The sequence below is a fragment of the Astatotilapia calliptera genome, chromosome 15, assembly GCF_964374335.1.
Source record: "Astatotilapia calliptera chromosome 15, fAstCal68.1, whole genome shotgun sequence".
In the NCBI taxonomy this organism is placed as follows: Eukaryota; Metazoa; Chordata; class Actinopteri; order Cichliformes; family Cichlidae; genus Astatotilapia; species Astatotilapia calliptera.
In genome coordinates this window covers 26,248,166-26,271,052 of record NC_137436.1, presented here as the reverse complement: position 1 = coordinate 26,271,052, position 22,887 = coordinate 26,248,166, and the positions used below count along the sequence as shown (strand labels likewise).

Below are 22,887 nucleotides of genomic sequence, written 5' to 3'. Positions count from 1 at the left end.
CTCTGAGTGTTCTCAGTCCACAATGTGTCTTCAATAGTGTGTGTGTCACATGTGCTTACTTTGGTTTCTCCTGGACGCTGCAGAACTTCATGCACTCAGCATCCTCTGAATCCGTGCAGCGGCAGCGGCTCAACTCCCTCCTCACTCGCACCGATCCGAACCCGTAAGGCACCAGCTGGCTGGAAGAGTCAGATATTCACTGTCAGATATGATGGAGGCACTGCAAACATGCATTAAACACACTCGCAGTTCTCCTGTCCGTCATCAGATATGTGCAGAGTCTGTGCAGCGGAGCATGATCACGCCAGCAGCCACACTGGCTTCAAGTTAAATCACTGCCTGATGGCATTTCTGACATATTTTGGTGTTTTCTGTTCAGAGGGAGGAACTGATGATGTGCCCACAATCTTCCAATAAGACTGAGTAAACAAACTCCTAAAAGTTCTGGTTCCATATACATCTGCACCTTCAAATGTGCAACAGATAGGTCTGACACAGGAGGCAAGTTCTGCTGTCCTGCAGGAAGGACCTGCTTACAGATTTCCTTGTTTAGATTTAAGGGAATTTTTAGAAGAGAGGTTGAACAGGGTTTCATGCACTGGTGCTTGTAATAAATCCCAGTCTGTAGGCAGAGTAGTTAAAGCTAATCAGAGCCTTTGGATGACCGCAGTAATAAACATGCCGTTTACACTGCTCTCCAGGCAGCACGGCAGAAATCCACAGGCGACAATGTTCAGTCAGACTTTCATGGAACTTATCAGCATTTTGATTTTGAGCCGAATCAAATCCAAATAAATGTCACACTGAAGAACACATATAGTATAGACTGGACACTGAAAGCTCCAAGTCTGTATAGTCACATGGATTCTGCTTTGCGTTTTGGACTGCTGGTATGTTTGTAGAGAATATCACAGCCATTATAACAAATCCATCCTGGTATGGCCTCTTGAAGAGATGGCAGTTGTTAAGCTTTAGCATCACAACCAAAGTAAGACTGTGTTTCCAAATCTTACCGATACTTAGCGTCAGTTTGTTTTGATTTGAAGTGTGTAAGAGTATTTTTACTGTTGCAGCTGTTGCAGGTGAAGCTAAACTGAGTTAGAGAGTTTGTCCACACTAGTGACAGGTATCAAGCTCAACAAATTATGATATTCACTTAGTTCACCACTAAACTAACATGATGACTGAGGACGGTGATGATGGTGGCTGACATTTCCAGATGTGTTGGGAGCAGATCATCCTGTGCGGTCGTTGAGCAAGGTCACAGGTGAGAAGAGTAAGAAAGAGGTCATCCGTCGTCTTTGGTGAGCGATCTCAGTCGGTGACTCCAGCTTTCTCAGTGTATTATTTACTCTCTGTTATTTAAGAAAGGTTATTATTGTTATCATTGTCATTTTTGGGCACTTTTCTGATTGCAGCTATATTTATCTGTGAGCATGGTGCTGATATATAAGAGCCATAGTGCTTTCACACTTTGGCTTAAAGGATGCTGCCCTTTAGTTCTGTTTGTTTGCACTGATGTGTCTTCAGATTATTTACTGTTCGTCTCAAACCTTTGCTCTTACTGGCATGTGGCATGTGAGTGTGAACTCTGTGCATACATGACAGTGAGCACACCTCTGTCAGTTTTTTCTTTCAATAAACATGAACATTAGACATAATTGTACAAAATCTCTGGAAGTCGCACCTTTTATATCACTTTTATAATGAACATTATGCTATGACACGCTCTCTGTCAATACTGTCGGCATTTCACAGTAGTTTCAAAACTTCTGATGATGCCCTTCCAAGCGGTCGGAGGATAAATCTGCAAGGTAATGTGATAAATGAAGTCGTGGAAGGCAGACATGAATGTGATGCTGTGGGTGTTCTGACCTCGTGCTAAAAGTAGCTCAATTTTATAGTTTCGTGGATTAAGACCTCACTCTTCCAGGTGAAAGCTGGCTGTGTGGCTCGGCTTAATTTTTTTTGCACTTGTTACCTTACTCAGGCCCTGAAAAAATGACTCTCACTCCCTCTGTGGAACACATGCAGACAGCTGTTGGTACACTGCTTCAGCTGTTCATAATTATCTATCACTGAAACAAACATCAAGCATCTGCACCACATTTATGGCCAAAGACACAACAATGCTGCTTTTTTTTAAATACGCATTGAAACTGATATATCTCTCCACAACCCTGAAATCCGATCAAATATGTGCGCATGTAACTTCCTTAAAAACTTGTTTCAGCCATTGTTTTTACTGTGCAACTGCTAACTCGTGTACAATAAAGGAATTAAGCAAAAACCACAAACAGTTAAATAAATAAGTCAGCAGTTTTTATACAGATGTACCATTAACTCGTGTGCTAATATTTTAAAGGTGAGCAATTTGATCAAATGTAATAACATATTCAAGTGTCAGTCACTCAGACAGTAGCGGACACGGCGGTTGCCCGGGGCGGCAGCGTGGTGGGGGGCGGCATCACGGGAAAAAAAAAAAAGAAAAATTACTCGTACTCATGCCGCTCCGACGTCATGCCAGCGCATATTGGGAATGGCATAGACACCGATCGGTTTTCTATCGCCCATTTGCTGTGAGTAAGGGCGCCCTCCGTTTGCGAGGTGCGCCTGCTGCTTGCGGCACAGGGAGGAGAGGGCGGGGCGGCGGGGGATTCTCTGGCTGGCTGGAGCAGCATCTAATAACCAACCCGCAAAATAAAACAAACAAACAAAAAAACAACAAACACGAAAACACCAGACATTATGATACAGACATATAATTTGCACCGATGGTTTTTCGAAATTCTATATAGTGAGCGCTAGAGCCCTCGGTGCGCCTGCTCGCTGCTGAAATCAAAGTAAACTTTATTGTCATCTCCGCTACATACAGAGAGACGAGACGACGAGGCTCCAGTTACAGCAGTGCAAGTAAACAAACAATGTATATAAGAAGAGTAAGAAAATAATATACACTTAAGACTAGGGGTAAAGGCATAGCCAGAGGAAGTGTTCGGCCAGGGCGCCAAACAGGCTAGGACGGCCACTGCGCTCAGATATGTGTTTGCTTGTGTGGAGTTTTATTCTGCAGCTCAGACAAAGAAGAAGATGACCTATGCTACACTAATAAGGCACACAGGTGAGATCATCACATACAGAGGCTGCAGAGCACAATGGTAATGATTCTCAACACAGCACACTGAGTTTATATCTGAAACTCAATACAACATTATAAAACTAAACCACGTACAAGTGGGCAAGCCCAACCTAGCCCTGCTTTCCTTTTGTCAGATTTTCTAATGCCCACCTGGCCTGGTCTGAAACGACCTGTGATTGGCCAGAATCTCACATCACAGGGTGCTCCCCCTGCTGGTCTAAAATCAGGGCTGGGAGGGGGAGCGAGAGTGTAGTCCCCTCTGAGACTGCTTCATTTACAATTTGCTGAAACACTACTGAGGATTTTGTCTGTCGAGAGATGCCAGAAATATGTCTGCTAGAAAAATGAAGAATGAAGAAACACAATTTCGCTGAAGAAATTTATGTTTGGTGTTTAGATTTGGGCCAGACTTTTTGCGAAACAGTGTATATTTTTAACTTTCTGGATCAAAATAAAATGGCACACGGAGTTAAGAGAGATATATCTCCTTTGTGGAACTAACAACAACCCACAGACGTCGGAAAGATGACAAACTCCCCTTCTAGTTCAGCCAAGAGTATGAATAGCTATCTTAATCTTTAACAGTTCAATCCTTTTTGAGGTTAAGCTATCAGGCAACGTTCACAGACCATCAGCCAGAGCTTCATGTAAGCAACCTGTAGAGATCAGTAACCACTGATAAATAATTCAAACAGATAAACCAGGGAGCATTCGGCTACAGCAGTGGTTCCCAAACTTTTTTTGCTGGGCCCCCCTTCGTTTTACACAAAAAACGTTTGCACATTAACACATCCTCCAACCACACACACCCATATTTTGCTCCATTGCGGTTTATTTCACACCTCAAACATTTAGTAAACAATTAAGTAAATACAAGTAAACTGGTAAACTGCAATAAATGACAGGTAGTAATAAAATAAACTACTAACTCTTTTACGCTGTCCGCACCTACACGGGTATTTTTGAAAACGCAGCCGTTTCATCCACACGTAAACGGCGTTTCGAATCACCGAAAATGGAGGATTTTTAAAACTCCTTTTTTGCGGATGAGGAATACAGGGTTTGTCTGGCAACGTCAAAGGTATGTGCCTCTTTTCACGTCAGGCTGTGCGCCATGTTATTGTTTACATGAGATGAATTGCAGAATGGCAGATGGAATTCTGTTAATCTGACTGTCTTCAGGTTTTACAAGCAGTTACTGTCCCTCCATTTACAAAGGCAGAAGCTTCTTATTTTACATGTAGTTGTTTTTTTTTTCTTCTGTGTAATAATTTTCAACATTGCTATCAATACATTTTTCAAAAAAATGCCTCTCTGTGCAAAATGGGTTTAAACAGCTGTGGGATACTGTTTGTCCATGATTTGAACAGGGAACAAATTGTGGCAGGATCAGCCTGATATTATTTTTATCTCGCTGTAACTTTACTGTATAAAGAACTAACGTCTCCAAAATGTCAGGAGTAGTTAGTCATTACAACAAGTGTTTGTGAACTAAAAATCAAGAATGTGGGATCCTGTTTGTCCGTGATTTGAACAGCCCAGCGCTGCTCTCAAGAAGGGAAAACCAATTCTGCAGGGGAGACCTACCTCGGCACTTGTGCAGGTGAAACCAAAGGGCAGATATGCTTCACCATATTTTCTAGTCTTTGGCTTAGAATGAAGTTGGTTTGGAAACATATTCAGCTATGCTTCATCTCCTGCTTTGCGTTTCTGTGGGCGCCCGTGTAGCGTCCAAGCGTTTTGTTTTTTTCCTTTTCATACTGCGCCCCCCCTGCCATGGCTCTGCGCCCTCCCTAGGGGACGGGCCCCGCACTTTGGGAAGGTCTGGGCTACAGCATGCACATTGATGCTCTGCGGTCAGAAGTGAGTCCCTGCTTCAGACCCGCAATCAAAATCCTCGTCTCTGCTGCTAGTTTGCTATTCGTTAGTATTCCCTGGGCATGTTAAACGTTTGGAACATATTTCCCAGCAATCCATCAGTTACTTCCAAAAATGTACTCTCAACCAGAGTTTCATTTAACTGACTTTCAGACCTGTATTACAGCCAGACCACAAACATGACTTCGAATGACTGAGGGCGTTTATTTTCCAATTATGTCCATGTTAGTGCCCCTTATTATGTTCCACGCATCTTGCTATTTAAGTAGCGTCTCTGCAAACAGCCGCAGGAGTTAGTTTTCCTGCAGTGATTCAGCCCGCTGCTCATTCGTCTGGTGCCAGCGAGACCGCCAAGACGGACTTCGGCTAGGCAGCAGGTTTGAGGAGGCTCTGCTGCTGGATTAGTGGCAGAATTAACTAGACCACTGGAGGAACAGCAAGCAGATGCCGGTGGCTCACCAGCAAAACACTTATCTCAAAACAAGCGGGCGCATCCGAAAATAAACCTTCACTGATGGTAAAAAACATTCTCTGTGTCTTAATATTACAAAGATTTGGATTTACATTTCAGTCTGAATTATCCTGACTGGAGACCTGAATGGCTTCCCCTTTTTCCTTTTCCTTAATTAAATGGCGACACATCTGGCTCTCGTTGCTCTATGTTACCCTTTCATCTCCCAGCTTTCCACTGCTCCTCGCCTCCTCCATGAGCACTCCTGTCTACTCATTTCTAAAATATCATTGACTTTCCTCTTTACTGCTTATTGACCTTCATGTTGTTTTTATGAGTCCGTTGGCTGCATTTGCTCATTTTTTTCTTTCCTTATGTGTCAAAGGGTTACTGAGCTCCTTTCTTAAGTTACAAGGATGAATAAATCTGAGTGACCTGAACTGTTGAACTGCTGCGATATGAGTTATGGCTCCACTGTTCTGCATACCTGCTGAACTCTTCTTTTCTACTTAAGGCTGTATTTATTCCTGGCTATCGATCATATAGATTCCCTATTGGCAGATAATGTAGTGCAGGTCGAAGGTTTTCTTATATAACTCTTATATAATAGTATATGTATTTTTTGATATTAGTAGTAGGGTCCAAACACTGAAAAACCTGCAATAACGCAACACTTCACTCTTGATTGCAGTGTTTGCTCACAGAGCATTCCTGAGTGTTTGGCTTATTTCTGCTGCTCCATTTCCCACAGCATGTCTTTGTCTTGTCTTTCTCCCCTCACACGTAACCAGTCATGGCAGATGGCCACCCCTCCCTGAGTCTGGTTCTGCTGGAGGTTTCTTCCTGTTAGAAGGGAGTTTTCCTTTCCTACTGTCGCCAAAGTTCTTGCTCATAGGGAGTCATGTGATTATTGGGGTTTTGTGTGTGGCATTGTAGGCTCTTTACCTTTCAATATAAAGCCCCTTGAGGCTGTGATATGATGCTATATGAATAAATCGAATTGAAAAGTGAATTAAGCGATTTAACTGTAATTTCTGTCATCATGTCTCTAAAACAAGCACCCAGTCTCCATACCCAACCTCTAATCCTCTCACTCCTACTTTGTTATTGTGACTTTCTTTATTTCTCTTTCAGACTTTCCCTCATGCACAGCATCTTCACCTTACTCCTGACTTTCAGACAGTCTCAGCCACGTTTCCATCTTCCATCTTCTGCATCATCACCAGCTGTCTCTGCCCTACATCACTTCAGCTTGGAGTCTAACCACCAAATACTTTATTACTCAATCTCTGAACAATTTCAGTTAACCTGTGCTTAAAACTGATTTAATGAAATTGTTAGACTTTCAGGTGTTTAAAAAACATCAATGATAACTGTTTAACTTACTTAGTTTAGTACAAACGTATGGAGGGAAAAGAATCAAGATTAAAACAATAGAAAGTTTCATTGCACTTTTATTTATTTGCATATCGCAGGCTCTGCTTCTGTGGCTGTCATTTGTTACAGAAGATACTTTTTCTTGAACAGACACCAAACAGCTTCTTGTCTGATGACTAATTCTTCCTGCATTATAAATCTGGAGGACATTTAGAGTTGGCGGAACAACATGTGCTTACATATGAAGTTTGTATTTCCAGATCTCATCACAAAAAGATGATCAAAAAAGTTAATTTTCTCAGTTTCAACGTTTGATTTAAAAAAAACATTATTTTTTTTTACTGTTCTTATTAAACACAGGTTTTAAATAATTTACAAATTAGTGCATTTTTTTGTACATTGAACACATGGGCTCAGTGTTTTGGTACATGAATTAATCTGTCTGGAGTCTTTTATTGTTAAGAAAACCAGATTTTACTTTCTTGTAATACTTAATGAGGTTTAGAAAGCCTCTGACTCTCCAGAAGTCCGTGAGTCCCAATTATCTACAATCTTTTTGTTCTCCAACTACTGGGAGTAAACGTTACGTCCAGATGGACAGAATCAACTTTTGGAGATTTACTTACCTGGATGATCAAGCATGGATCAAGACATCTGTAAGTGAAGCATAGAGCTATAAGTGAAGCAGAGCTATAAGTGAAGCATAGATCTATAAGGGAAGGTATTTGTTTTTACCCTGTTCAATTCATCGTGTGCAATAAGCAGCAATGATGGATGAACCAGAGAGACTGTCTTTGTTATGTTTCCCTCTGTTTTAGTTCCAATCACTCACATGTGTGGAACTGAAATAACAAGTCAGCCCTAAAATATGAGGAGTGGAAAGAGATGTTTGTCTTCAGGCGTAGGAAGTAAAATGCAGATTGGCTGAAATCTGTTGAGACACACAGCATCAGCGTTTCATGGCCCATCTGCAATGAAAGTGTTTGGTGTGTTTTGGTCTTCTCTTCATTATTAAATATCTTCTGATTTTCACCTTTCTGTATTCCAATAGTGTTTCAGTCTGGTGTGTTTAATGTGTTCCTGTTCCACTTCCTGTTTTATTTTGGTACAGTTCTGTCTTGTGTATATTGCGTTCAGTCTTTATTGGTCCCCTGCCTCACTGCTTCGTCTACACTTGTGTTGATTTGCTCTTCATCTTTGCTGTGACGTCTGTTATCCGTCTTCCTGTTTTCATCCCGTGTTACTTATTTATATTTATGAACTTTGCTTTCTGCTGTCTTCTTGGACTGGTGCTATGTCTCAATAAAGATTTGCTTTGTTTGAAAAAAAAAAATTACTGTGTCCTCAGCAGAGATGGGCAGTAACGCGTTACTTGTAACGCGTTACTGTAATCTGATTACTTTTTCAAGTAACGAGTAAAGTAAGGGATTACTATTGCAAAAACGGTAATTAGATTACCGTTACTTTCCCGTAGGAACGCTGCATTACTGCATTACTAAAACCGTGATTTTTTTGCTAGAATGTCTCATGACAGTGACGTAAGCGAGTGTGACGTTCGTGACAACAGCTGCGTGCAGATCAACAATGGATCATATATCGAGTGCGGAAGAGAGTATGAGCGTGCAGCGTTTAAAGCGTGGAAGTACTGACCTTACTTTAAGTTTGATTCCATAAAAAGTGACAAAAACATTAGTGTCCGTTGTGCGTGGGAAGAAAACTTCTTTTTACAGTGAAAAAAAACCCCTAAACTTCCAAGCAAGCACCGAGTGCGCTACGACGTAATGGGAAATTCACAGAGAAACTCGCGGATTCTTCCACTGACCGCCGCGGCACACCTGCACCAGGGTAAACCTCCGCTTACCCTACTCCTTCTTTACAGGTGAAAATAGAGCAAAAGGACCGCTAGTGTTAGGTTTTGTATTGTTGATTGTCATTTATGCTTAGAAATATTTAACCATATATGCTTAGAGGTGTATAATCAATTGTGTAGTGATAGGATGTGTGATCTGCAAAGGCTTGGTGTGCATTCCAGGAATGCACACCTACATCCTGGGAGCATGGGAAGAGGTCGTACCTTGTTTTATTGGTTTACGGTAGGATTAACGTAGCTATGTCAGTTTTAGACTAAGTGCTTTTTTACATATAGATGAACTGTTGGATTTTCCAGACCAGCAGGTTAAGGGAAGTTGTCTATGGGGCCACGCTCTGACCCCCCCCCCCACACACACACACACACACACAGGCAAGGTACTCTTTGTTTGTATGTAGACGTCATATGTTAATGAACCTATGCATATTCATGTAACCTGGGGTCAAGCGAAGGAACGGCTTTTGTCCTGTTCTCTCCCGTGCACGAGAAACATGAAGAACTTTGCCTACTTCGTGTCTTGCTTGCTGTGTAATTAAATTGTCTTCAACGTTCCAGCGAATAGGTTCAAGCTACAAACCTATCAGCTAGTCTTTGACTTTATTTATTTTCTGCTGTGTTTTACTTGCATCTATTTGAAAGAGTGAGTGTAAACACACACAAAAAAAAATATTTTATGTGCTGGAATGTGCAGAAAATAGGTTTAAATATTAAACAAATTTCTTCCAGTTAGAGAATGTTGCATATAATTAAATTTTTTGCTTGATGCATAAAGTTAAAAGATTAAAACTAATAAAACAAGTTTTAAAAAGAGACTTTTCCATTTGATTACATTTTGTATGATGGATTATGTAGAAAAAGTAGAATTGGGCTGAAAGATCTATCTGTCAGGGTCCTGGGTCTCCTGACCCAGCGTTTTAGTTCTTTGTGATTTTTGTATTATTGTACTTGGTGTGAGTTATTCTATGGTTTCTAGTTTCGATCCCTTGCCCTTCTCGTTTCTCTATGTCCCCTCTGTTCTGTAAGTCTGTGTCTGCATGTTTGAGTTCCCCTCTGTGTCTCTCGGTTCTTAGAGTCCTCTGCCTTATGGTTTATGTCTCTGTGTTTCTTAGTTGCTGTCTCCACTGTGTCAAGTTCGCGTCTCTGTGTGATCCTTCCTGTTTTACTTTGAAGGTCCGTGTCTTATGTGAATGTGTCCTGCTTTGCTTGTCTCGTCAGTTCTAATTTCCCCCAGCTGTGCTCTCCTTCTGTGTCTCATTCTCCTCGTTACTTCCCAGTGTATTTAGACCCTGTGTTTCTCTGAGTCAGTGTTGCGTCGTACCCTCAACAAGCTGTGTGTGTTTTGCCTCCGTGTTACCAGTGTTTTGTTTCCAGCTCTAGCTCCAGTTCAGTATTTCTGCTTCAGTGTTTTAGTCCACCAGCGTTTTTGTTTGTCTTTTGGTGAGTTTAGTTTAGTAAGAGGTTTTCCCAGCAATAAAGCTGTGCTTTAAGTTGAACTTCTGTGTCTGAGTCCTGCATTTTGGATCCACCACTCCTGCTTGCCCGCCTGCCACACAGCCAACCATGACAGAACGACGCAACCATCAAATGGATCCTGCGGACTCACGGTCTCAGTATCTCGCGCAGTTGTGGAATTACTGCCGGGGCGTAATCCACGCTGAGGACACCCCCAAGAGACTCATTCAGGTGGTCTTTTTTTGACAACTTTTTGTCGTCCACCCTCTGCACAGCTGGTTTTTTGGACATTAACAGATTAAAACAACTAATAACAGCTCTTAGGGCTAGGATTTGCTTCGAACTGTTTGGCATGGGCGGTCCAGGCAAGGAAGGGTCAGCTGCCCTCCTGGAAGCCCTCGCTGCCTGGTATTCTCAGCATCAGCATCCTTTCCCATCAAGATTGATCACTAAATCATTCGATCCTCCCTTAAGAGAGAAACTGCATCCTCGCTGCATCCTCCCCAGTACACCAGTGTCACCTGTGTCTCCAGTAGCTCCAGTGCCCCCGCTACCCGTAGCTCTGGCTCCAGTAATAGCGGTCTCACACATTCACTTTTTGCAGGGAGAAAATTTAAGGTCCAGTCAGGGAGTTTCTCGCGCTTTAGCTGCTTCAGGCACTGTTCTGCACTCCAGGGCTTCCCCAGAGGCTAGGTCTCGGTCCCCAGCTGATTCTGGACCCCTGAAGATTGAGCAGCCCTCAGAGAACAACTCCGTGTCAGTGCTGTCTGAGCAGGGCCAGTGCTCAGCACAGCACCCATTGCCTTCGTGTCTGCCAGAGGACTCCATGCCTGCTGGCTTTGTGATGGCTTCTGCTGGAGGGTCCAAGGGGCCCGTCCAGCCTTCATCTCGTGTCTCCGCTGGAGGGTCCGAGGGACCGCTCCGGCCTTCGTCTTCTGTTTCCGCTGGAGGGTCCGAGGGGCCGCTCCGGCCTTCGCCTCGTGTCTCCGCTGGAGGGTCCGAGGGACCGCTCCGGCCTTTGTTTCCTGCCTCGTCGGCTGGGGGGCCCGAGGAGCCCGTCCAGTTTCCTGCCTCGTCGGCTGGGGGGCCCGAGGAGCCCGTCCAGCTTCCTGCCTCGTCGGCTGGGGGGCCCGAGGAGCCCGTCCAGCTTCCTGCCTCGTCGGCTGGGGGGCCCGAGGAGCCCGTCCAGCCGCCTGCTGCAGCTCCATCATCATCCTCGCCTGCTGCAGCTCCATCATCATCCTCGCCTGGCCCAGCCTCCGTGTCTTCAGCCTCGCCTGGCCCAGCCTCCGTGTCTTCAGCCCCGCCATCGCCTGGTCCGGCCCCGCCATCGCCTGGTCCGGCCCCGTCTGGTCCTGTGCCCACCGGGCCTCAGCCAGTACGCTTGACATTGGAGCGCCACCGCTGCCTTCCGCGCGGCCGGCCCCCTGAACTGTTTGGCCTCCTGTGCTGTCGGCCCCCTGAACTGTTCTTTTTTGGACTCGTGTTTTGTTTTGGGGCTTTCTTGTGCTTCGGTGTTTTTGTTTCGCTTTATCACCTATTCAGGTTGTAAATCGTGTGTTTGTTTGTTTTTTTTTTTTTTTTAAAGTAACTAAGTAATTAATTAATTTTGAAAATAAGTAATCAGTAAAGTAATGGGATTACTTTTTGGGGCAAGTAATTAGTTACTGATTACCTTTTTCAAGTAACTTGACCAACACTGGTCCTCAGTCTGCGTTTGGGTCCAGGCATTAAGATGGGCCAAGACTGTCCTGGCCTTTTGCCAAACTGTTTCCAAGTTCAGTCTCATAGATGCATCTGAAGAACGATCAGATTCATGACGAGCACGTTTTCTACAGCCAAATGTGAAGCTAGGAAATGACCAGTGTTGGGTAAGTTACCTTAAATTAGTAACTTAGTTACATTACTAGTTACTTCTATCAAAAGTAACTCAGTTACTTCAAGTTACTCGTTACTTTCAGAGTAACTAGTTACTAGGGAAAGTAACTTTGGTTTTACTCAGAATTCTCTTAATGTGTTGCTTCCGTAACTAGATACCCAGCAAGATTGCTAGTCTTCTAGCTTGCTTACTTGCCACAGTGCACTGTGCCACCTACCAATTAAAGGAAAAGATAATGTGCACATTTCCACGAGAGAAATCCCACGCCTGATTCTATCCTAGCCTGCTTTTTACATCCAACACAAACTGCAGTCGTGGTGCTTTCGATTGTACTCAGAACTCGGAAATTCTGCCTTCTGAATAGGAAGATGTAGGTAACACCAGACTGCAGATGAGCTGCATACAGGGCTGGACTGGGACAAAAAAATCGTCCCGGGCATTTTGACTAGAGACTGGCCCACCATTATAGGAAAAATCATAAAGCCTTTGAATGAAAATAAACACTGTTGTGACAGTGATGTACACTGTTCTGATGGTATATATGCATTAATCTATCAATTGTTTGTTGTAAGATAATTATTTTTTAAAAAGTGAGACATTTTAAATGAGAATAAGAAAGTATTTCCTTGTGCCCCCCTTTCCCTTTTAATGCCCTACATGGACCCCTGGCAACACTTTGCTAGACCCGCCCCTGCACAGTTACCAGCTGTCAGCTACTTAGAAAAGGATCCTGGTGTTATTTGTCTCTCAGAAACAGTTCATAACTTCCCTTCAACTCATTCATGTTAACTAAAAGGTAAACATGTTTCTCCATCACAGCTCTGGTGATTCAGTAAGGACATCTCCTGGTTTCATCTTCATGTTTCCCTCTCACCAGATAACCAAACAGACATCATGACCAGCAGCTTTACAGCTGTGGCTCCAGCCAACATCAGCTGATACTAGAAATTAATATTAAATAAATTCTAACAACAGCTGATCAAGCTTAAAAGTGCTGCCATTGTTTACCGCGACATCGGCTGGTTTCCTCTTTCTGGCGCAAAGTGGGTGATAAATAAACAAGAGAGAAAAGCCAATCAGCTGATCATTGATCAGTTTCATGATTGAAGTAGAAACAGGAGAGGGAGGGTGAGAGGATGAGAGGAGAAGAGGCAGCTGTGCAGCAGAGACACAGAATAACTTCAGCTTTGTGTCCGGGACAAACTGTTCCTTTTCACCTCAATAAGAAACGCGTAATATTTTCTCTGAATACGAGACAATTCTGTTTTTTACGGAATGGTTGGCAACTCTAATAATTAACCTTATGAACAAAATAAAGTTCAACATCAGTAACATAGCACCCACCCAGCTGTATAGAAACTCCGTCATGCTAGCTAGCACCCAGTACGAAAAAGTCAGCATAACGAAAATAAACTCCACCTAAACTTGGTTCATATCTGACCCAGATGGACTGCAGGTTATAACTTCTTGTGTTCAGTTCACCTGACACTCGGACCAGCGGCCGCTTCGGGTCTTTCCTCTTGCCTCCCTTTTCCTTCATCCACCTGCTGGCCTCCACCACTTGTTAATGTTATTGAATCTGTGGAAGCTCCGCGATAGCCACCACACGAAGTAACAGATAACGAGCCTATCTAAATCCCAGTAACGAGTAACGCGTTCCCGGTTTTGGCATAATAACTAGTTACCGTGCTCGTTACCACAATAATAACGTAGTTACTGTAACGCGTTACTTAATAACGCGTTAGTCCCAACACTGGAAATGACTGAGAGTGAACCTTTACTTTCTTCTTGTCTACACGAAGCTACACGACCAGAGTTCTTGCAGCATTAGACCTGGAGGAAGATAAATCCTTTATGATACTGGAGGTACTGAGAGTGATTTAACAGGAAGAAATATAAAAACAAATATCCTCTCATTCAGATGTTGTGCATCTGGCCTGTTGTGTTGTGCAGAGATCACGACAGAAGCAAAGAAGGATATAATGTGATGTTCGAGTGGATAGGAGGCTGGTGTGGACAAAACTTTGGGCTTCAAACTGTCACGGTCCTGGGTCGGTGACCCAGTGTTTTGTGTTATTGTTAATCTTTGATTTCATCATGATTTATCACTGCTAGTTTGTTGGTTTCTGTTTCAGTATTTATAGCTCCCTCAGTTCTTTAGGATTTGTACAGCTGACAATAAAGGCTCATTTTTTGTTATCATTCCACCCTTATTTCCATTTGCCTGCACTTGGGTCCCCAGTCTCCCCACGCCTCACCGTCTGCCTCGCCAGATGTGACACAAACATCAATCCCTGAAACTTTCACCAAACGATTATGTTTTACTCATTTGGTGTCTACATCAAACCAAATCATTCCCATAGCACAATTTTCTGTTTTCTCCGCGGTATATGCCTACAGGTCACGCGTGTGGAGGGGCGGCTGATAACACGTTACATTTGGACTTTTTTAAAACTTTTGATTAAAGTCTATTCAGCAGCACAACTCATATCTCACACTGTGTCCTCCCATTAAAATATGACCACGCCATCCCTGACAGCATGTCATGCCGGCAGGCACTGAGTTTGACAGTTAATTATTGGCTCATATTGTCAGTGACAGTGCCAAAATAATAATATGTTTTCTGTTGTCTTGCTGTCAAATAAATGAGTCCAAAAATGAGCAGATGTTAAATAAATTGCGTTTGTTTGAGTTCACTGAAGGTGGTTCTGATCCTGGCGTCTCTCTCTTTAGTTTGGATCACTGCCTTTTTGGATGATCAGACACATCCATCTGTAACTGAGAGGGAAACTCCTCACTGACTTCACTGTTTGTTTGAACACTTGCGAAGGTGAAAATCGGACTTTAAAAACAGCCTTTGTGCTTCAAGTACTCCGAGATTTCTGTTTTCTTCTGGTGTAAAATAGCAGGGAGCCAAAGGATGTCCTTTAAAGGTTACACTGGTGTTACTCGATATTTTCTCTTTAAACAATACAACACGAGTAGAAAAAAACCCAACATTATTTCAGCTTGTTCTGATCTTCTGTCTGTTGCTCTCCTACCGACAGTGTGAACCTTCAAGCGCTGTTCTCAAATGGATAATTTTGTTTAGGTCTACAGATGTGGTTATTTGCAAGAATAAAACATGTTGTTTACTCTGTCGCGTACATGTTAGCAAGGTTACATATTTTAAATGACGCTGTGTGTGAAGAAAAAGGAAATGCACTCGGGACTCCCCAACGCTCTTTAGTGGCATCATTAGTGACAGCGGGTGCTGGCAGTGCTCTTTAAAGCGTCTTTATAGTGAAAGCAGGAAGATTGCATTTTACCACATGGCTATATTTAGAGTGAGCTAACAGTCTGAGACGGTCCCACCACCACTGGAGCCGTTTTTGGCTAACCTCTGGAAGCTATTTTGGTGACTTGTCTTTTTCTACACCAATTAATTTGGAGTGTGACTTACTGGCATGACATGAAACAGCTTACAGTGCAGTAACCAATTCAGGGAAACACTGAACAGCATAATTGCACTTTATCAAAAGGGATGATGCTGTAAATACATATAGTAAAGCTCAAACCAGACTACTTTTTCCATTTTATTATTATTTTATTCTAAGATTTCTACACTATCTTCCACATTTTTACCTTTAAATCTTTTCATCTCATTATTTTGAACAGGGGTAAATTGAGTTATTATTATTATAACTGCGTCTCATTTCTAGAAACAGTTGAGGATGAAATGTCAACACACAAACGGGAGCAGGCTGTGAGGAGTTAAGCAGCTGTGGGCAGATAAAGGTCCGACCATGATTTCAGACTCTCTGTTGAGTTGGTGTTAAAGGGTTAAAAAAAGCTCTTTTGAAACACGGAGAGGAAACTGAGCAGAAACAACCCTTCTTTAGGAAAGGTGTGCTTTCTCATTAGCTCCACCACATCTAAGCGGTTACTCGTTGCTTGTGCATACTGAACTAAAATGAAGTTAATTGCTACCAATTGTGAAGGGAGCTGCACGCCTACTTCTTATTTGAGGCCAGCCATTTTAAAAAATATGAACAACTGGACTAGAAAAGACATTCAAGTCAACCCGACATGGCTGTTTCAGGGAACCTTTGTTACTCACTTGTCTCTTAACAGAGTTAAAGAAATGTAGTATTAGTATTAAAGCTCAAATAATCAGGCCCCATTTTATCTTAATGACCTTGTAGTACCATCACACTTGTTGTTTCTAGAGAATTTAAAAGTAGAATGGGAGGGAGAGCCTTCAGTTTTCAGGCCCCTCTTCTGTGGAACCAGCTTCCAGTTTGTATTCAGGACACAGACACTATCTCTACTTTCAAGATTAGGCTTCAAACTTTCCTTTTTGCTGAATCATTAGGGCTGGACCAGGTGACCCTGAATCCTCCCTTAGTTATGCTGCAATACGTGTAGGCTGCCGGGGGATTCCAATGATACACTGTGTGTTTTTTCTTCTCTCACTATGTGTTAATAGACGTCTATGCACTGAATCATACTGTTATTAATCTCTAGCTCTCTTCCACAGTATGTCTTTTATTCTGTCTTCCTTCTCTCACAGCAACTAGTCGCGGCAGATGGCTGCCGCTCCCAGAGCCTGGTTCTGCTGGAATTTTCTTCCTGTTTAAAGGGAGTTTTTCCTTACCACTGTTGCCAAAGTGCTTGCTCATAGGGGGTCATATGATTGTTGAGTTTTTCTCTGTACGTATTTTTGTAGGGTCTACCTTACAATATAAAGTGTCTTGTGTGTTGTTGTGATTTTGGCGCTGTATAAATAAAACTGAATTGAATTGAATTGAATTGAATTGAAAGGTGAACCAGGCATTAATTAAAGACTTGTTGCAGTGGATGTGACTAAGGCTGAGGAGCTGTTCTGGGGGAACTCTGCCTTTTGCTCTGACCACCTCACATGACCCTGATGTGGATAAGTGGTTGAGTGTACACATGTATGCTCAGTAGGACGGGTGCTGCAGAGTCTGACTCTCTTAAGGAGAAATATGGAAATGAAATGAGAAATGTAGAGAAAATTTCTAGCCTCACCAACCATTCAAGTCTCTGAATGGTTGGTGAATGGTTGCTCCATGTCACCACTTTATCTGCTTCAGACTCAGCAGTGAAGCTAATGTGCTACTGTGCATGTCTTTGGTCTGAGGCAGAATAAGGGGAAAATCACTGAAAATTCAGAAAATCACTGCCTTGACAAAACAGTGAAAGTTAATCTTATTCATGGACTGAAGCTGCTGCAGAAGCCTCCCACCCACGGCCCTGCTAAAGCTGCACGCACAGAGCTTTGTTCATCCTTTGGACAGATTATAGACAACTTCTTTTCTCGGTTTTGTTTTGTCATCACATTTACGGCAGTAAACTTTATCGCAACACTCCAATGTTTCATTACAGAGGAAACAAAGCCATAAAATGTTTAACCCTTGTATGGTGTTTGGGTCTGTGAGACCCGTGTTCAGTTTTTTTCAAAAGAAAAATTAAACAATTAATTATTTTTTCACGTGTAAATGTGTTGTGTCTTTCCACTCACTCCACTTGATTATAACTGATTTATTTATAACATTTTATATAAAAGAAAAACGAGAAGCACATTAATTCATAAATGTGATCTAACAAAGGTAAAGGGAAAAAATTAACCATGTTTGCTGTTCATATGTCTTGTAATTGGGATGAAGTAAACATCTGTTGAGTAATTTAACATAAAATTGTTTGATAGTGTTAATTTGGAAAGCCAAAACTCTAGCGGGTCCACCAGACCCATGAACACTGGCTGTGTAACAAAAATACGAACACCACACAAGGGTTAATTTTGTTCTCTCGCAGACTCACCTCGGGGTGTTGATCCAGACGATGCCAATGTGACAGAAAAAAATGCACTCTTTGTCTTTCTGGTTCTCGCAGGAGCAGCGTTTCTCTCGCCGGTGAGCCATATGGGGGAGCTGCACTGGGGGGCTATCCTCCAGCACAGAGCTCGAAACAGAGAGGGCTGGAACACACAGGCAGGGCAGGGTTATCGGCTATTAATGATCATCTACTCAAGTATGCAGCGATTCTGCTGCTTTGTCATGAGTGGATGAATGAGAGATGTTTGCATTAACTTGAGATTTGAGTTCAGAATTCAAATTTTTACTGCCAATTCTGTTTAGATCAATATTAATGAAGAAGCCGTGTGAAGCAGTTCTCATCTAAAGCTGGTGTTGAGGAGAGAAGCAATCATATTTTATCCACATGTCAGTCTCTTTGTCTCTTTTCTTTACATTTTTGCTGATGATGATCTGTTGTACCTCGAGGTGGAAACATACATTAAAAACTGCCTACACAGCACGTGAATTCCTACAGGTATGTACGTGTTTCAAATGCAAAGAGACGTGAAGCATCAACAGGAAGAGTGGGAATACTGTGGGATCCTTACACTGTGAGCTTGCATGTGCAATTGCCACTGATAATTTGCAAATGCCTAAAAACAATAGACTGTATATAAAATCTGTAGTCATTTTAACAGGACCCATTGGGCAGGTCCAGTGCAAAAAAGCATACGCCCCCTAGTCTGAAATACGAGCATGTATTAAATAAGCATGGCCACTGGGACACGTCAGGAAAGTGTTTACTGGGGCCGTGTATCAACTGAGCAGTAGGGTCAGTTTCTCATAGACCTAAAGAAAAAATGGACATTGCATCCAACTTTCATTCCTATATACTTCCAGTTATTATATCCAGAAACTATAACGCCAGGGTTTGCTCACATCACCAGCCCTGGGGCAGATTGGAAAACTGGTAAAACATGAGACTGAAAATATTGGTTTTAAGATCTAGACTGGGTACAGATATTAATGTTTAAATTTGTATGGTGGTTTATTATTCATTTTATTTTCATTTGCTGCTAATAAGAAATGTCAACATAAATCAACAGGATACAAACGATGGATGGTGAAGACGGTAAACATTAAGAAAGTTCAGATACCCACCATGAGCAGCTTCAAGAGCGGCTTGCATGGCGGTAGAGCCGACTGCAGGATTATAAGTTAATGCATCAACAAAGAGATCCAGCCTGTTGGGGCCATGAATGCCTTTTAGAAATTTCATGGCAATCAATCCAGTACCTGTAGAAATAGCTACTCTTAACCTAACTAGTTCATTCACTCACAGGTTTTCCTTGGGTGCACAACAAAGGAAAGTCTGTGTGCAGCTTTTACTTTGTTAAAGTCGGAAATTACTTTATTCAATTTTATAGTCTCAAGGTCTTCATCAACACCCCAGAAAAGCACATTCACAGCTACAGTCACATGACACCATGCCCTCCAACGGGCCTGGTGTGTTTCCGATAAGAGAGCCAGAGCCGTCATTGCCTTTGTTTTTGTCACCGGAGCGTCGGAACAACTCCCTGTTCCTTCCCACTTAACTTAACACAACTCCCTTAGCATGAATGACATGTAATATTGTACCTGAACATAGACTTACAAACACAAAGACACATGTTTAAAAGCACACGTACACACAGAGAGCCCATAAAGCAGGCAGAACCCACAGACGGCCTTTGATCTTGTTCTCGATGCGCATGGGAGAACGTTTAGGCGTCCAAGAGGGATTTACACGATTTACATGTGGGAGCAAAATAACACCTTTTCTCACAATAAACTTAGGTGTTGCTCTGTTCTTCACCCGGCTGTGTCCCAGAGAATCACATTAGGTTTTTATTCATGCACATTTTTCAAAGAAAGTTCATAAAGGTTCACATTTCAACTAGAGATGGCACGATACCACTTTTTTATGTCCGATACCGATTCCGATATCATAAATTTGGATATCTGCCGATACCGATATGAATCCGATATAGTGTTTTTTAATCAACAAAACTGTTTTTTAATATCTTGCTGCATTTTGTATATGTTCATACTCAAGTTTAAAACAACAACTACACTAAAGCTATTCTGTTATACCTGTATGCAAAAAAAAATATTTCATAGTTCAGCAATACTGATCAATCTAATAAACTTAAACCTACACCATCCTCCCTATTCTGGTATTTTAAAGAGTACTTAGCGTAAATATTAAGCAACCTAACTAATAGGGTTCCAACTCCCAGCAACAACAAAAATAAATAAATAAAAAATAGGGAACCACCCCTCACGCTCCACCTCATGATGCTTAATCGACGTAATCAACCTCAATTTGATGCAGTGTGAAAAAAAATGCACAGAAATCAATTATTTCTCAAGAAATATTAAATAGATTCAACATCTTTCTTCAACAAAATTGCAGACTGCACAGATGGTACCTTCCCAAAGGAAAAAGTACTATAGCTTACTAGGGTATATATATTAGACTTAATAGTTACTATATAGGCAAGGCAAGGCAAGTTTATTTGTATAGCACAATTCAACAACAAGGTGATTCAAAGTGCTTTACAGAGACATTAGAAACAAGAACAAATAAAAAGCATGATTTAAAATTGATTAAAACAAGCAAATAAACTAACTAACTAATTAACAAACAAACAAACAAACAAACAAACAATCAAAACAGTATATATCGGGGGCATCTGCTGTGGCAAATGGGTGCAAGCCTTTGACCACAAACTTAGACACTGCTCGGTGACATTAGTCTATCCTGGCCTGAAAGGAGACGCTACCGGTAGACTGCAGCGAGAACTGCCAGCGAGCGCCAGCCAGACTCTGTCTGTCTCTCTCATCATGGTCACCTACATGTACAGTAATGGCAGGTCTTGTAATAAGGCAGATTGCGCTAACATAATATGCACTGTTAGTTGATTATTTACCTGCCGCATTAACGGGAGAGGACGTGCAAACGTTAGCGCTGCTGCTGGGTTGAGAGTCACGAGTCCGGAGCGGAATTAAAAACGCGTGTCATCGCGTGTTTTGTGAGCAAATGCTTTTGCATATTCGTAGTGTTTCCTCCCTTAAATGAAATATCTACTTTGCAAGTTGCCCTGTTGTCATCGGTTCTCGTAAAGTATAATCAAACTTTTGAGCGTTTGAGCCGCTTAGGCGCCATGTTTCCTGCCAGGTAAATGACGCTCCGCAACGTGGTGACGTCATTCGGGGCGACTGGAATCGATAAGGGAATCGTTTGCAAAAATGGCAAACGATTCCAAGGAATTGAAACAGTGGGAACCGGTTCTCAACAAGAACCGGTTTTCGATACCCATCCCTAGTCCTGAATCATTTCAATGTAAGCAGCTATCTCCTGGAAGTTTTCAGTCTTTTGAATATGTGGCTTTACAGCTGAAGGCCCCATCCAAAGTTGTGTTTCTTAATGTTTACAGGCCTCCCAAATACTGCACAGACTTTTTTAATGACCTCAGTGAACTGCTGTCTGTGATCTGTGTTGATTTTGACTGTGTAATTATTGCTGGGGATTTTAACATTCATGTGGACAACCCTCAGGACAAAGGGACTAAAGACCTGAGTAACACTCTGGGCAACTTTGGGCTGACTCAGCATGTAACAGAGGCCACACATAATAGAGGACACACTCTTGACCTACTGATCTCCAAAGGCCTGAGCATTTCAAAGGTTACTGTGTCTGATGTGGGCCTGTCTGATCATTACTGTGTTTTCTTTGAAAGTAAAATCTCAGCCCACACAAATATATCAACAACAGTGATCACAAAACGGTGTATAACTGAACACAGTAGTGCAATTTTTAACCAGGTCTTCCCATTAACACCTGACCTGTCCAGAGGGTCAGTCAATGAGCTCGTCAATAGCTTCAATGCTAACATGTTAAATGTAATGGACACTATTGCTCCCATTAAGGTGAAGGTTATCTCTGGAAGGAAAAAGTCTCCATGGAGAAACTCCACAAAGGTGAAAAATGAAAAAAGAGAGTGTAGGAAAGCTGAGCGCAAATGGAGAAAAACAAACCTCCAGGTTCATTATGACATTTATAAAGAGAAACTTCACAATTATAATTTACAACTGAGGAATGCAAGGAGGTCCTACTTCGCTGACATCATCACCAAAAACAGCCATAATGCTCGGGTCTTATTTTCTACAGTTGACAGGCTAACAAACCCCCCTGTGTCAGTGGCAGCTGAACTTCATTCGACCATGGTCTGCAATGACTTTGCCAAATTCTTCACTGAAAAAATCCAAAAAATTAGACAAGCAATTGGTACATCAACAGCAGATCCAGGATATGTACTGTGTCCACCAAAAAACTGTTTAAACACCATGAAACAGTTTCACCCGATTAACAGCAAAGACCTGGAGGACATCTTAGGTCAACTGAACTCCTCCTCTTGCTGTTTAGATGTCCTGCCAACAAGTTTTTTCAAAAAGGTCTCAAAGACTTTAGAGTCAGACCTGTTACAGATCGTCAACTTTTCTTTATTATCAGGTGTGTTTCCAGAATCACTAAAAACTGCTGTAATCAAACCTATACTGAAAAAGGACAATCTTGACAAGACACAAATGAACAACTACAGGCCGATCTCAAATCTCCCGTTTTTAAGTAAGATCATTGAAAAAGCAGTTTCTCAACAACTCAGTTACTTCTTAAAACAGAATAATTGCTACGATGCCTTCCAGTCAGGTTTTAGACAGAACCACAGCACTGAAACCGCTCTGACCAAAGTGTTTAATGACATATGTCTGAATACAGACAGTGGAAAAATGTCAGTCCTAGTTTTACTGGATCTCAGTGCAGCATTTGATACAGTTGACCACAACATATTACTCAAACGACTGGAGAACTGGACAGGTCTTTCAGGAACTGTACTAAACTGGTTCAAAACATACGTAGAAAACAGGAAATACTTTGTATCAATAGGTAACTTCACATCTGAGCAGACAAGTATCACATGTGGAGTTCCCCAAGGTTCCATC

At 42.1% G+C, this 22,887-nt stretch overlaps 1 protein-coding gene and 1 long non-coding RNA gene across 2 annotated transcripts in view; both read right to left on the bottom strand.

Moving 5' to 3' along the window:
- LOC113006448 (endothelin-2) overlaps window positions 1–22,887 on the bottom strand; it is a 38,256-nt gene that overhangs the window by 2,566 nt on the left and 12,803 nt on the right. The window contains exons 2-3 of the mRNA XM_026142428.2: window positions 17,870–18,026; window positions 60–179 (exon numbers count right to left, since the gene is read on the bottom strand). Of these exons, the coding sequence (XP_025998213.2) occupies window positions 60–179; window positions 17,870–18,026 (277 nt within the window). The remainder of the gene's footprint in view (window positions 1–59; window positions 180–17,869; window positions 18,027–22,887) is intronic.
- Window positions 20,383–22,277, bottom strand: LOC145420648 (uncharacterized). Its single transcript, XR_013901965.1, has 2 exons — window positions 20,817–22,277; window positions 20,383–20,738 (listed from the first exon to the last, which is right to left on the bottom strand). It is a non-coding gene; the product is annotated as an uncharacterized LOC145420648 (long non-coding RNA).